Source organism: Theobroma cacao, chromosome 3 (assembly GCF_053813885.1).
Source record: "Theobroma cacao isolate CCN51 chromosome 3, ASM5381388v1, whole genome shotgun sequence".
NCBI lineage: Eukaryota > Viridiplantae > Streptophyta > Magnoliopsida > Malvales > Malvaceae > Theobroma > Theobroma cacao.
Window position 1 is genome coordinate 29,915,766 of NC_142641.1, and position 15,509 is coordinate 29,931,274.

At 35.8% G+C, this 15,509-nt stretch overlaps 1 protein-coding gene across 1 annotated transcript; it reads left to right on the forward strand.

Annotated features, from left to right (window-relative positions):
* Positions 1-4,270: 4,270 nt before the first annotated feature.
* Positions 4,271-10,800, forward strand: LOC18604582 (ATPase 11, plasma membrane-type). Its single transcript, XM_088805008.1, has 21 exons — positions 4,271-4,584; positions 4,713-4,832; positions 4,940-5,038; positions 5,133-5,270; positions 5,423-5,557; positions 5,656-5,835; positions 5,924-6,130; positions 6,216-6,335; positions 6,432-6,551; positions 6,667-6,789; positions 6,878-6,982; positions 7,084-7,228; positions 7,297-7,461; positions 7,584-7,822; positions 8,007-8,039; positions 8,173-8,254; positions 8,593-8,753; positions 9,276-9,461; positions 9,547-9,729; positions 9,870-10,048; positions 10,329-10,800. The coding sequence occupies exons 1-21, from the start codon at positions 4,531-4,533 to the stop codon at positions 10,423-10,425; spliced, it is 2,871 nt and encodes a 956-aa protein (XP_088661134.1). The 5' UTR covers positions 4,271-4,530; the 3' UTR covers positions 10,426-10,800.
* Positions 10,801-15,509: the final 4,709 nt, after the last annotated feature.

The following is a 15,509-nucleotide window of genomic DNA, read 5'->3' on the forward strand; positions in this document are numbered from 1 at the left end:
CTATCGACGCTACCTTTTTTTCTACTTCCACATCTCATGTGACGGAACAGGACTGGGCCCGTGAACATTTGAAGCGTTAATTGCAGATTCCAGGTTGGACATTAGCAATATGCCAATCCCCTTCCTTTTCTATAATAATAATAATGAATGAATGAATAAAGTCTAGTCTACATTTATCTCTTTAAAAAAAAAAAAAAAGTCTACATTTGCTATTCTATTTGAGGTGCTGAATCTTTTAACCGCTGTTCATTTATTATCGTATTTTTAATTAAAGATAAATATATTTTAATTTTTGATATTTTTGAATCAAATTAAAAAGTATAGTGATAAAATTAGGACATAATACTTGCAAAAAATTCTAAATTATTTTAAAAAATTTAAATCAACGTTTAACTTTCTATCAAGTTCAATCAAATCTCTATAATTTCATTTTGGGTCTAATAATCTTATAGAATTTCAAATAAAAAAATCTTTTATAATCAACGGTTGACTAATTATAGTAAGTCAAAATGTAATTTTATCATTTTATATCAACATGCATGCTGACAAAACACTAACATAGAAAATGAAAATATTACATGATCATGTTGTTATGCCACATTAACATACAATGACATTATCTATTATAACATGTTAACATGTCCTGTCAATGTCATGTAAAATAAAATGACAAGTGAAGTTTTCGGTTTTTGGCTGAAAATAATAGTATAAGAGCATGATGAAAGTTTATTTGAATTTTTTTGAAGAGTTAAGGACTTTTTTATTAGTTATTATACCTAAAATTGCACTTATTTAAAAATAAGTAGTAAATTTGATCCATCATCATAAATAGAATAAAAAATTTAGATTTGATCTTAAAAATATTTAAATGAATGAAAATTAAGCTGTCAAAAAATAAATTATTTAATACTTTAATGCAATAGGGTAGACAAAATTCACAATTTAATCCTATATTCTTCCGTCCTAATTATAAATAAATTTGTATCACGTAATAATTTCATGATTACTCTCCTAATGACTTAACTCTTACAATATTTATGAGAATTAAAAACCACATCTCTCGCCTGGAATAATAAATCATACAAAAAAGGTCTTCGCCACATTCCCTAATTTGGTTTGGGTTAGGTCAGGATTAACTTACCTCACTTGCTTTGATCCTTAAGCAATTAAGCACTCCAATAATAATCCGCCGTCGTTTTTCAAGCCACCTAATTTTGTAAGGAAAATTTTACGGCCTGTTACTTTTGTAATTATGCACAACAATAAATTATTTTTCCATTTTTTTTTATCTATAGACAATTATATTATAGTAGTAAAAATCAAGAGTTTAACTCTCTTGTTTTTTGTTTTTTTTTTCCATTTACCACATTTATAGTAAATGCGAAAATGGAAAATAAGAAACATGTTCCGAAGCTAAACTCATATTGAAAAACTTAATTAAAAAAAATGGTTGAAGTTTGAATTCGGTCCAATAACTTGGACATTATGACATTCAATTGATGACCCCATGTACTGAGATGAATTAATTTTTGATTCATATTAAATAATATTATATCATACTTTAATTAAATATAAAAGAAGACAAAAGAAATCACGTGACTAAATTTGATTACGAAATTTTAAAATCATAATCAATTGTTGTTGAATTGACTTATAGTATTAAGATTAAATTCATTAAAATTCACATAAAAAAAACTAAAATACTAAAATTGAGATAATATAGAGATCAAATTTAGATTTTGACAACAACAAAAAAAGAAATTGATACTTTTTTCTCGACAAAAGGCATTAATTGGGAGTCTTGTGGTTTTATTCTTTCATACAATTGAACAAAATTAAGAAGAATAACAAATCTTCATATTAAGTTGACTTAATTGATAAACTTGTTCGTGTCTACCTTGGCGGTGTCCAATAAGAAGTAATTAATCCCAACATATATGTCTTATTATTATTATTATAAAGATAATTTTTTGTAACCAAAAAAAAAAAGAAAAAAGAGATGTGAACTTTTCACGTGGAAAACAACAGGTTGAACTTGTGGGTTGTTGGGCAATGAGAGTATCCGTTAAGTCTAAAACTAAATATTCCAAAGGAAAAAGCATAAGAAAAGAAAAGCAAAAGCAAAAGTGGAAGAACAAATTTTAAGAAAGACAAAAGGCGGGCGGAAAGCAAAGGATTTTTCCTTTTTCTTTGGACTATTATTATCACTGACTCTCGAGACTTTTTGGATGCCTCACGTTGAATCCATTTCAAACAACACTTGAGTAACTTTCAAGACAAAATTGAAAGCTGACAACAGCATAAACGTCTTTCCCATAACACGTTCTTTTTGGGACTACTGTCTCAACAGTCCTTTTCTTTTGGTCAATTAGGCATTAGTTAGGCTACCAATTCAGTTCCGTTTTTTGAAATCGATCGAATTCATCCAAGTAATTCGGTTTTAATCTGTTTGATTAAAATAATAATTCAATTCCATTCGAGTATTATATAAAATATGTTCATTTTTTGGTTTTTTAAATTTAATATTGAATCGATAAAATTATCATCAACATACCCATACTAATTAGGTATTAATTAGGCTACTTTTGCAATTGGTTCCACACTCAAATTTTTTCAAACACTACTACCTAATTCTATAACTTGTCAGATTAATTGGTTACTTGTGGCCTTTTCAAGTACAAATATACTTTAGAAATTAGGCCAAATAGACACCTATATCACTAATTTCCAAAATCTTTAGACTTAAAAATATCTTCAACTTTTATATCTACTGGTATATAAGATTAACATTATTATTATTATTATTATTATTATTATTATTATTATTATTTTATAGAATAAAACTCTTCATCCAAAATCCAAATATGTTATTGTAATAATTGACCAAGATATGGATACATACAAGCACTTATATATAAAGATTGGCAATTATAGAATAATGGTATTCAATTACTTTTTCTAAAATAACGGGATAAAATATTTAATTTGATCAAACCTTACTCTTTTAAATAAGATTTCCATGCACCTACTACAAAAACCAAATGTTTAAGTGTTCATTATATACATTTTAAAACTCATAATTTTGTCATAATAATGTGGATTTCCTTTTGCATATGATTAATTATTGTATGACCCCATTGAAAAACTTTTCTGGCTATGCCACTGTGGGTGACAAAGTGAATATTGAGCAATGTTATTTACATGCTCATTTGTATATTGTAAAAATACGAATTAAAAGAGAAAAAAAATAAAACTTACATTTGAATTTAAATTTTAAATCTCAACATTCAGGTTTGATTTACCGGTTGTTATCTTCTTTAAGTTTCCTTCACTTAGAACCTCATTTATTTTGTATTACTTCTATTTTGGTACTTCAAGTCACTGTTGTTAATTTAACCTTGAAATAATTTGCATGAAGATTTTTACAAGGTAAGTGCAGGTAGGAATTTGGTGTGAACATATATATATATATATATATATGTATGTTTTGATTGAGTAGACTACGTAATACAAGGAATTGAAAATGAATCATGCAAATTTTACAAAGGAATAAAGAATCCTATACATGGCAGTTTGTCAACAAACAAGAAAGTTTAAATTAAGGGCATCACTGCAAAGATTTTCTTTTTGGGGCTTTGAAAATTTGTTCTTCACATCACCATGTCCAAATTTATCTCCAACAAGACTGAATAGGAAATCACATATAACAAAATTTGTTCATACAAAAAAAGGAAAAAGATTGAATTATGTCATGTTAGTAAATTCCATAACTTGGCATGTTAATGTTATGTTGGAAAGATTACAAATCAAAGTAAATGGCTCTGGCAGTATCTTTTTTTGTGCATGAACAACATCCTGAAAAAAAAAAAACCACGAAAGAAACAAAAAACAGGGTAGGGCTAAGGTGCATGTGCATTTTATTATATATGGGCATTGTGGTTGGCATCATCTCATCACCCATAAAATATATTATAAAAAACAAATGTTATAAAAGCAGATGCACTAAAATCACCAACCAATCCTTTGAAAATGCATAAAAATTCAAAAAAACCCAGGGTACAAGATCCCACCAGCATTGCTTATGGTACAACCTGTGAGAGCATAAGCATGGGAGGATGGTTTTGGATTTTTACTAAAAAAAAAAAAACATTAAAAACAGAAGAAAGGCAAGTGTAGAAATAACAAGGGACTGTCACTGGACATATATATCAACAACAACACTGCCACTACTCTTTTAGCGGTTCCACCTTTCTGTTTGGTCTGTTCTGCATTTTTTTTTTTGGGGTTGTTTGTTGTAGATTTCGAGCTGTGGGTTGTTCTCATTTTGGTTCCTTAACAAAAATCTAAGTTCAAGATTAAGTCTTTGAAACTGGGTATCACTTGTATCGTTCGGTTGTTCAAGGTTTCTTCCAGTTTTGGTAGTTTTTCTTTTCTTGGTGGTTGTGTAATGGAATTTTTCTGTTTTTGATTTTTTTGCTGCAAGGTAGAGTTTTTTTCTTTTGGGAGTTTTGAGTTTTAGAGGAAGAGAAGATGGGGGACAAAAATGAAGTCTTGGATGCTGTGTTGAAGGAAACTGTGGATTTGGTAAATAGATCTGAGCAAACTTTGAAGCATTTTGTTTGTAAACTACGTTATGTTTCATGTTTGTTTGGGTTTGATTTGTTTTTGTCAGGTTTTCTTTTTAATTTTGAGTTATTATCTGTTGTGAGCAGGAAAATATACCCATTGAGGAAGTTTTTGAGAATCTGAGATGTAGCAGAGAAGGTCTTACTACTGAGGCTGCCGAGGAAAGGCTGGTCATTTTTGGACACAACAAGCTTGAAGAGAAAAAGGTACTCTATTTATTTTTACAATTCATTTGTTCCCTCTTGTTTTGTCAATTCTGATTGGGCTTCTTTACTAACTACTAACAATTTATCTGCTTGATTGTTTGATTCAGGAGAGCAAATTCTTGAAATATCTGGGCTTTATGTGGAATCCTCTCTCCTGGGTTATGGAATCTGCTGCTATCATGGCCATTGCTCTTGCAAATGGAGGAGTGAGTGCTTCTTTTGATGGTTTTTATATCAAATTTCATTAGAAGATCTGTCTCTTTAGGCTTTTTAATGAATTTTATCTTCTGTCTCTTGCAGGGAAAGCCTCCAGATTGGCAAGACTTTGTTGGTATCATTACTCTGCTTCTTATCAACTCCACCATCAGTTTTATCGAGGAAAACAATGCTGGTAACGCAGCAGCTGCTCTCATGGCTCGTCTTGCTCCTAAAGCAAAGGTATTGTTCCAGTTCCTTGTTAGGAGTTTGTAATTTAAAGCTCTTTTAGATGAGCTTTCTATCTCTGTTATTGCTATATGCTGCAGTTTTCATATGATTTGTTCGAGTATTTTTTCCTTCTTGTTAATCTCTAAATGAATTTTTAATTAAAGGTTCTTCGAGATGGAAGATGGAGCGAGCAAGATGCTGCTATTTTGGTTCCTGGAGACGTAATAAGTATCAAACTAGGTGATATTATACCTGCTGATGCCCGGTTACTTGAAGGTGATCCGCTTAAAATTGATCAGGTGGGTCTATCTTAATCATTGCTTTGCTTACTGTAATCATGTTGATTTATTGGAATCTTAGTTCTTTCTACTAAGCGCGTTTTTTGTGGTATTTGCAGTCTGCACTAACTGGAGAGTCTCTCCCTGTAACAAAAGGACCTGGTGATGGTGTTTACTCTGGTTCTACTTGCAAACAAGGAGAGATTGAAGCAGTGGTTATTGCAACCGGTGTTCATACTTTCTTTGGGAAAGCTGCTCACCTTGTTGATACTACTAACCAAGTTGGTCACTTCCAAAAGGCAAGTGATTAAATATATTATTTTTTTCTAAGTTGAAACTTTTGGTCTCTTGACTCTGACACTTATTCTTTCTTCTTATAACTTTTAGGTCTTGACGGCAATAGGAAATTTCTGCATATGCTCTATTGCAGTGGGGATGATAATAGAGATTATTGTCATGTATCCTATTCAAGACCGGCAGTACCGTCCTGGAATCGACAATCTTCTTGTTCTCCTTATTGGTGGCATCCCAATTGCCATGCCTACAGTTTTGTCAGTTACTATGGCTATTGGTTCTCATAGGCTATCTCAGCAGGTTGGTTGCATTTGACGGGAAATTTTCAATTGACCTTGGTGCAAGGTAGTTGTATTCATCAAAGTTTTGTTTATAATTGCTACAGGGGGCTATCACAAAGAGAATGACTGCAATTGAGGAGATGGCAGGCATGGATGTTCTTTGCAGTGATAAGACAGGAACTCTGACTCTGAACAAACTTACAGTTGACAAAAATCTTGTTGAGGTCTGCTGGTGAAGATGTTTTATTGGTTACAGCATGTTTCCTCCTCGTGCAGAATTTAATTTCTTCTTTCTAATTGTGTCTGAATTAATTTTTCAGGTCTTTGCCAAAGGAGTAGATGCAGACACTGTAGTTCTGATGGCAGCCCGAGCCTCTAGAACAGAGAACCAGGATGCAATAGATTCTGCAATAGTTGGGATGCTGGCTGATCCAAAGGAGGTAATTGGTCCAATCCTCGGTGTTCTTATGAGCCATAACCATTGGGTTATTAATTTTCCACTAAGTATCTTTTTCTGCAGTTCCTTTTTTATCTTCTTCTTGTTGATCCTGACAGGCACGTGCTGGCATTCGAGAAGTACACTTCCTTCCTTTCAATCCAACAGATAAGAGAACAGCTTTAACCTATATCGATAATGATGGTAAAATGCACAGAGTCAGTAAAGGTGCCCCTGAACAGGTAGCTTGTTCTTACCACCTTTATCCCTTTACTTGTCCCTTGGTTATCAGGATTTCATCCTAATCCCTGCTTGGGAAATGCTTTCTAGATCTTAAACCTTGCACATAATAAGTCAGATATTGAGCGAAGAGTTCATGTGGTCATTGATAAGTTCGCAGAGCGAGGTTTACGATCTCTTGCGGTGGCATACCAGGTAATTGTAATTCTCAGTTTTCGTTGATACTCCCGTTTCTAGTGCTAAGCTGCTGTCTCTCTTGTGTAATTGAAATGTGGCATTCCTTTCATTCACTGCAGGAAGTTCCGGAAGGAAGGAAGGAGAGTTCTGGTGGCCCATGGCAGTTCATTGGTCTCATGCCTCTCTTTGATCCCCCTCGGCATGATAGTGCAGAAACAATTAGGAGGGCTTTGAACCTTGGAGTAAATGTCAAAATGATTACAGGTGGGTTTTCTTTTGCAGGTTTTTATCTTTTCGCACTCAGTCTTGCTGAGCCTTGTGGTTTCTCTCAGGAGATCAACTGGCAATAGGAAAGGAGACTGGGCGCCGTTTGGGCATGGGAACCAACATGTATCCATCATCTGCTTTATTGGGTCAGGACAAGGATGAATCTATAGCTGCCTTACCAGTTGATGAACTAATTGAGAAAGCTGATGGCTTTGCTGGTGTTTTCCCAGGTATTAATTGTTTGAAATTTGATTTTTGCTTGATGACATCATATATTGTTTCCTGCCTTCAGTAAGCTTGGTTTTTGTTGTCTATTGTTTGTTTATTTTCCCCAATTTGTGTGTTGGTGCAGAACACAAATATGAAATAGTAAAACGCTTGCAAGCCAGGAAACACATCTGTGGCATGACTGGTGATGGAGTTAATGATGCTCCTGCTCTTAAGAAAGCTGACATTGGGATAGCTGTGGCTGATGCAACTGATGCAGCACGTAGTGCTTCTGACATTGTCCTTACTGAACCTGGACTTAGTGTCATCATCAGCGCTGTCTTGACCAGTCGTGCCATTTTCCAGAGGATGAAAAATTACACTGTAAGTTCTCATTGACCATGATGTTGTGTTGAATTTCCTCAGGTTGATGTCATGAATGCCATTGTCACTTTGTGATAGCCTTGGCAGTGATATCATAAATTTGTCATATAGTCTACCACTCCTTTACTGGCAGGGTGTGTTTGCTTCTTGTGAATGTGCTTATGTTTGTCCTTTTCCTTGGCAGATTTATGCAGTTTCCATTACAATCCGTATTGTGGTAAGTGGGAGTTTTTTTTTATAATTTCTTTCTAATTGTTTGTTCTCTCCCATTTCTTTTTTTTTTTGTTCTCTTTGAGGTTGTGTTTTATGATAAGTGTTAAATTTTACTGCATGCTTGCCTGATTTCACAGTTGGGATTCATGCTGCTAGCCCTCATCTGGGAATTTGACTTTCCGCCATTCATGGTGCTTATTATTGCGATCCTCAATGATGGTCTGTTCTCTCATTCTAACCAAAACTTTTCTATTTCTCTCTTGTATTTTCTAAGTTTATCACATGTATAGAAAGACTTGACAAGTTGAAAACTTAATAAAACAATGAGAAGTTTTCTTCTTAATACCCCTGGGAAATTTAGTTCTATGTGTCCTTCAGTTGTTCATTTGTGCTCCATTTGAAGTTGCTATAGGTTTTATTAAACGGAATAATTTCTGAAAGCAATCATAAATTTTAATGTTGTTTGTGTTGCTGATATTTTCTATTTCTGTTGTTTTATGCTGGTATCAACTTACCATGACTGTTCTTGTCAGCTGAAAAGTTTTATCAAATTTCAGGTACCATTATGACAATATCCAAGGACAGGGTCAAACCATCACCTCTACCAGACAGCTGGAAGCTGGCGGAAATTTTTACAACCGGAATTGTTCTTGGTAGTTACTTGGCAGTGATGACAGTTATATTCTTTTGGGCAGCATACAAAACAGACTTTTTTCCGGTATGATTTACTTTATTTTGAACTATACAATTAATTGTTTGTAAAACCCATTGTAGAAAAATTCACTCTGGCGTATAATGTTTATTAAGTTGGCAGCCCCCACCATTCCTGTTAGTGTGACAAAACATATGAGGTTTAGTTGTAGTTGACTTAAATATGATTGAAGTTCTGGTGATGGTGGTAATGGGTTTTTTGGCTGTTTGTTTTGTTGTTGTTGCTTCTTATTCTCCCATTTTTGTTTAGCGCTTCAGATTAGAATGAAAATATTTGATGGGGGATGGTTGGCGTTTGTAACATTCCTTATTTTTCCATTTATGGCTTGCTGGAAATTGAGACTTAGCAATTGTAATTTTAACTTGTTTGTTGCATTGGGCAGTTATTTTTATTTTTTTTTCAGTTGTGTACATGTATATGTATATTGCCTCTTTTTTTGGGGTGGGGGTGGTGGGGGCTGCATGTTGGAGCATTGGTTGTGAACTTATGAGGAATTACTTGTTTGACTCACTTGTTTTAACTTGCCAGCGTATATTTGGGGTGCCGACTCTTGAGAAAACAGCTCATGATGACTTAAGAAAGCTTGCCTCTGCAGTGTATTTGCAAGTGAGCATTATAAGTCAGGCCCTAATATTTGTAACACGATCCCGAAGTTGGTCTTATGTTGAGCGTCCAGGTTTGCTATTAGTGGTGGCGTTTGTGGTAGCTCAGTTGGTGAGTCAATTGTCTATCTGTTTGAATTGCTGATCTTTCTGGTAGGTAGCAGGGAAAACTGATCATTCTATATGATTATAAATAGATTGCTACGCTAATTGCTGTCTATGCAAATTGGAGCTTTGCTGCAATTGAAGGGATTGGATGGGGTTGGGCTGGTGTGATCTGGCTCTATAACATAATCTTCTACATCCCACTTGATTTCATCAAGTTCTTCATTCGCTATGCTTTGAGTGGCAGGGCCTGGGATCTTGTTATTGAGCAGAGGGTATGCATCCCACTGATTTGTTAAACAGTTTACCTTTTCTACGTTTGGGTGCCCCAAAAGAAAACCTTTTCTACCTCCTCCTTTGTCATTATGATCTTCTTCATCATTTTGGGTCCTCTGATGGATTTCTTTTGATGTAGATTGCATTCACAAGGCAAAAGGATTTTGGAAAAGAACAACGTGAGCTTCAATGGGCACATGCACAGAGAACATTGCATGGTTTGCAGGCACCTGATACCAAGATGTTCACTGAACGAACCCATTTCACAGAGCTCAATCAGATGGCCGAGGAAGCCAAAAGGAGGGCTGAAATTGCTAGGTAAGCAATTCTTCAGCTCAGCTTGATTTGTGGTGCAGTATTCTTCTGTTTATTGGTTGAGTTTCTTAGTACAGTATCCTTCATTGTTTTCTTGCTGGAACCATGTAAGTGGACTTGGGACCTTGTTTTGCATTATCTCCTCCAAATTGAAAGATTGAACTGCAAAATGTTTCCATGTCCTTGGCTTGGCAGATCTAGGACGTTCCTTGTGCTTGTCAAGATTGTCTTCTCTATCTCGATCATAATGTTGGATTTGTTTTCATTTTCTGCCTCCTTCCAGGTTGAGAGAACTCCACACACTGAAAGGTCATGTCGAATCAGTGGTGAGATTGAAGAACCTTGACATAGACACAATTCAGCAAGCTTACACAGTCTAGGGGAATCAATCCAAAGACATACTCATATACGTAACAGTAGCATTTACCTGCGGTGAGAAGACAAAATCAGCATGTTTTTGGTTGCCCATCATTGAGATTAAAAGATCCTATTTCGAGCAGATAAAAGAGTGCTGCAGTTAGCTTTATCTATGTATTTTTTACTGATTCCTCTTTCGTTACCAAATTATGCCGGCAATAAGGAACGCTTATTGTTTATGGCATTTTATGTTTATATTGGTAAGCCTTATGGTTTTTCATCTTTGGTTTTATTGTATTAAAAAGAAACTCGGGTAGTGGGAAGTTATTGGGGAATAAGAACTCACAAACTCTTGGTATTTAATCGACCAAAATGAAATGTTGGACACATATTTGCAAGTGGTCATGTTTTGATGCAATCTTTCACTCCTAGTCGTAAAGTTGCTCTTTGCTGACAAAAAATAAATGTAACTATGATTATTGACAGCGTGATGCGGCTCTGGTCCTTGAAAATTGAAATGAATGGATACATTGAATTTGGATTATAAAACAGAGTTGGGTTTTCCCATTTCTCTCTCCAACCGAAACCTATATGTTTTCTCCGTCCGAGTGCAGCCCAAGCTAGTATTAGTTTTCAAAGCTTAATGGCTTGGAAGCAAAGGCAGGTTAAACGACAGCATCAGCAGCAAAATGTTGATACAGGTTGATGCCACTGCAGCTGTAATTTCATGCCTCAACATCACATGGGGGACTATTGATAATGCCTATTATTTTTTTTAAGAGGAAATTGTGAGAAATGACTTTCTTTATAAGATCACTTCAGAAATGGCCTTTAGTATAATATTAACTGTTTTTAAATCATTTTTGACAAAACTTGACAAGAATACCCTTTAAACTATTTAATCCAAATTAAGTGGTTTCGGTTTCTTTCTCTTCTTCCGTCATTCAGATAAAAATTTTAAAATTAAATCTTGATTTAGCTATCCCTTCGTCCAGCTCTCTAAGGCCATCGGGGTATATATCTCGCCGTCTAGCTCTCCAATGCCATCGAGGTCTATAACACCATCCAACTTTCTCAAGATCCCAAAGTGCAGAAATGACATCAAGGTATTTGTTATGGATTTTTGGATTTATTTAGGGTTATTCATAGAACGCAAAAGTTGATGGGTAAATTATATGAGTTTGAAAACTTAAATCTAGCTGGGAGTAGCAAATCAGTCAGTTTATAGGCGATGTGTGAATATTTGTTAGGCATTGCGTCACTGGATATTAGGGTGTGTGACTGGATATTAGGAATGGTAACTTGTTTATTTGGCATTACGTGACTGAATATTTGTTGAGCATTGCGTGACTTGTTTGTAGGCATTACGTGACTTGTTTGTGGGTATTGCGTAACTTTATCTACCTAATGTTTAAGGTAATTTTTCAAAAATTTTGTTTTTTTTTTAAAAAAGCTGCTTTTATTAAGAATTTTTTGAAAAATGATGTTTGACCTGTCTTTTGCTTTTAAGAGGTAGATAGGTTGAATAAAAGTCATGCTGAACAGGTACTTAATAACAAATTTAGCCCCCCTGAATTGCACTTATATTGGTGTAGAAAACGAAGAGTTAGCATTCATGCCTATAAATAAAGGGAACCATTAACCATTTTAATGAAAATTATCTAAAGCAAAATCAGATAATGTAATGGCATTCAAACATCGAACAGTCGACACTAGGAAAGGGATTGCCTCCAAGGAGGACATGCCGGAGATGCTTCCACTGAGGGAGTAAGTGGAGAAAATGCAGCAAGAGATGCATGCCTTGGTGGACAAGCTAGTGGCCAAGACATTTAACCTGAAGGGAGATATCCTGGCCAACAACAAGATTTTGGCCGAAATTTATGAAATAGTAGATGAACTTAGGAAAAAATGAACTATGGTTCATTTTTTTTTTGTATCATTTCCTTTTAATGAATAAAATTTAAATTTCATTTCTCACAATTTTCTCTATTTTCTTCGTTTGTTATATTATGCTGAATAACTTCGTGAGTGGATGTTAGGCATTACGTGACCTATTATTAGGTATTGTGAGACTAGGTTATATGCATATCTTCTGTTTAGAGATTGCGTGACTGGTTTGTATGTATATGGTGACTTGTTGTTATGTATTGCATGACGTTGGCCAGTATGTGATTGGTTATGTTGGCATAACGTGAGTGGATATTAGGCATCGAGTGACTTATTATTAGGTATTGCAAGACTGGTGGTGCGTGACTGACTTGTGCAATTCACCTATTGTTTTGAGGCTTTGGTTCACTAGTTTTTAGGCATTGCATGACTATTTTTATATATTGCGTGACCTGTTGTTATGTGTTGCGTGACATTGGGCTAATATGTGATTGGTTATGTTGGCATAATGTGAGTGGGTATAAGGCATTGAGTGACTTATTCTTAGGTATTGAGAGACTGGCGGTGCGTGACTTACTTGTGCAATTCATCTCTTGTTTTGAGGTTTTTGTTCACTAGTTTTTAGGCATTGTGTAACTGGTTTTTATATATTGTGTGCCTGTTGTTATGTATTGCGTGACATTGGGCCATTACGTGACTGGTTATGTTGGCATAAGAGGCATAATGTGAGTGGATATTACGCATTGAGTGACTTATTAATAGGTATTGTGAGACTTGTGCAATTCACCTCTTGTTTTGAGGCTTTTGTTCACTAGTTTTTAGGGTTTGCATGAATGTGTATTAGACATTGCGAGACTTAATTTCTGTTAAATTTCAACGGTCGGCCAAATGTGACTTAGGCATTGCGTAAGTGGTTTTTATGCATTGTGGGGTAATTTTTTGATAAATTGACTAATTGTGACACTTATTCTATTAAATTTCAGCAGCCTGTTAAATGTGAAACTTATGATTACATATGGTGGTGATTGGGTCGATGACACTTACAAGGGTGGTGAGACACGAGTGAGGGGTGTTGGGAGTGATTTGTCATTTTCGAGCCTAGTGAAGCTGGTTGAAGAGGTTGTTGAGGTCAACTCACATAATAATGAAATCGAGCTGCATGCATCACTCAGTCATGCCGCAGGGGTTTCGCAAGCAGTTATCAGGGATGATGAAGATGTAGAAGTATTTTGCGAGATGAAAGGGCAGTTGTTGTGTTTGTGACAGTTAAGGCACGAAATGCAAACGATATTCCACATGAACATGGTATCCAACATAGTAATCACCTAGAACAGAATGTTAATTATTCTTACATACCACACTACGCATTTCCTAACAAACAACCATGGCAATCACGTTTGACGTATCCTTATGAGCTTGAGTAGCCCGACACACACAAGAGGTGTCTGCACAATTCCGATTGAAATGTGCATCGAACAAAATACTTGGTACTTTACAACAAACATAACTGTCGCTCAGAAATGCAGTGGGTCCATTGTCATTCGCAAACGACACTGTGATGGTTGTGAGTGATAACAATGCATCTGATCACATTGAAGATGATGTTGAAGAGGACGACACGGCGGATTGGAACGATGAGTTGCATGATGACTGTGAAGATGATTACGTTGGCGGACATGATGATTTTCAGAGGATGATAGGGGTGAGTACACTGACATTCCGGATTGCAATCATGCAGGTGGCAGTACAAGTCATCCCACAACTGTTGTGTTAGAGGAGGTTGAGTTCGACGACCATGCCACAACTGTTGAATTAGAAGATGTTGAGGGTGCCAACCCTATTTACGAGAACGCCATTGCACTTAAGAATGACATTCGTTCGCCTGATGATAGTGATCAAGAGAGGGTAAATACAGGGGTATCTCGTCAATGGATTATTCTCGAGGTAGATATAATATCCTTCCAAACAGTTACGAGTAAGGAATCCAGATCAATGGACGACCACTTATATCACGAAAAAGCGTTTCCATCGAAAGTCGAATTAAAACGAGCTTTGAGCATGTTGGCACTAAAAGAGCATTTTGAGGTTAGAGTTAAAAAGTCATGTCAAGCTTGTTTTGAGGTTGGTTGTAAGGAGAAGGCATGCAAGTTTGCTTTGCGTGCAACGAAGTTGCCTGAGGGAGAATATTGGCAACTTCGAACGTTCGAGAAAGTACACAAATGTACTGTTGATGGTTTGTAATGTGGGTACCGAATTGTGAACGCGAGGTTAATTGGTGAGCTTATCTCCACAAGGGTGCAAGGAAATTATGTAACCCCATTGAGACTAAAGGAAATAATGGAAGAGATGAATCGCAAGAGGGGATTGCAATGCCTATATGGTAAGACTTGGCAAGCGAAGGAGTATGCGGAGAGTCTTGTGTTCGGTCCCTTAGAAAAGTCATTCCAACTCCTCCTCTCGTATTTCCATATGTTGGAACGTGAAAATCTTGGTATTGTCACGTGTGTTGCTATGGATGGGGAACAACGATTCAAATATTATTTTTGGGCGTTCGAGTCATGTATTCAAGGGTTCAGTGCTGTAATGCGGCCTGTAGTTGCTATTGATGCCACACATCTAAAAGGCAGATTCAAAGGTATTCTGTTTGTGGCGGTATGCAAAGATGCGAATGAGCAGATATATCTAGTTGCACTTGGCATTGGCCACGTGGAAGACGAAGAATCTTGGTTGTGGTTTCTTAACCAATTGTGTCGTGTGATTGGTTGTCCTGAAAATGCAATGTTCATTTCTAATCAGCATCTTGGCATTAATAATGTAGTTGAGAAAGTGTACAAGGAAGCTCATCACGGTCTATGCAATTACCATTAGGGAAAAACATTAAAAACAAGTTAAAGCGTGAAGATGTTATCGCAATTTTCACCCTAGACGCCAATTGCTATAGGCTCATCGATTTTAACAGATATATGAATTAGCTAAAACAGCTTTGCAAAATTGCTTATGACAGCCTTATGAGATTAGACCCTGAGAGATGGGCACGTGCACTGTCATCAGTAAGGCAATACAAGCTAATGACATACAACATTACGGAGTGTATTAACTCTTGCCTGAGGCATGCAAAAAAATGCCAATAACGGTCTTGATCGAGTGCATCAGAGGCATGTTTCAACGTTGGTTCCATGACCGGCGCAATGAGGCATTGAATTTGACCATACCCCTTAAC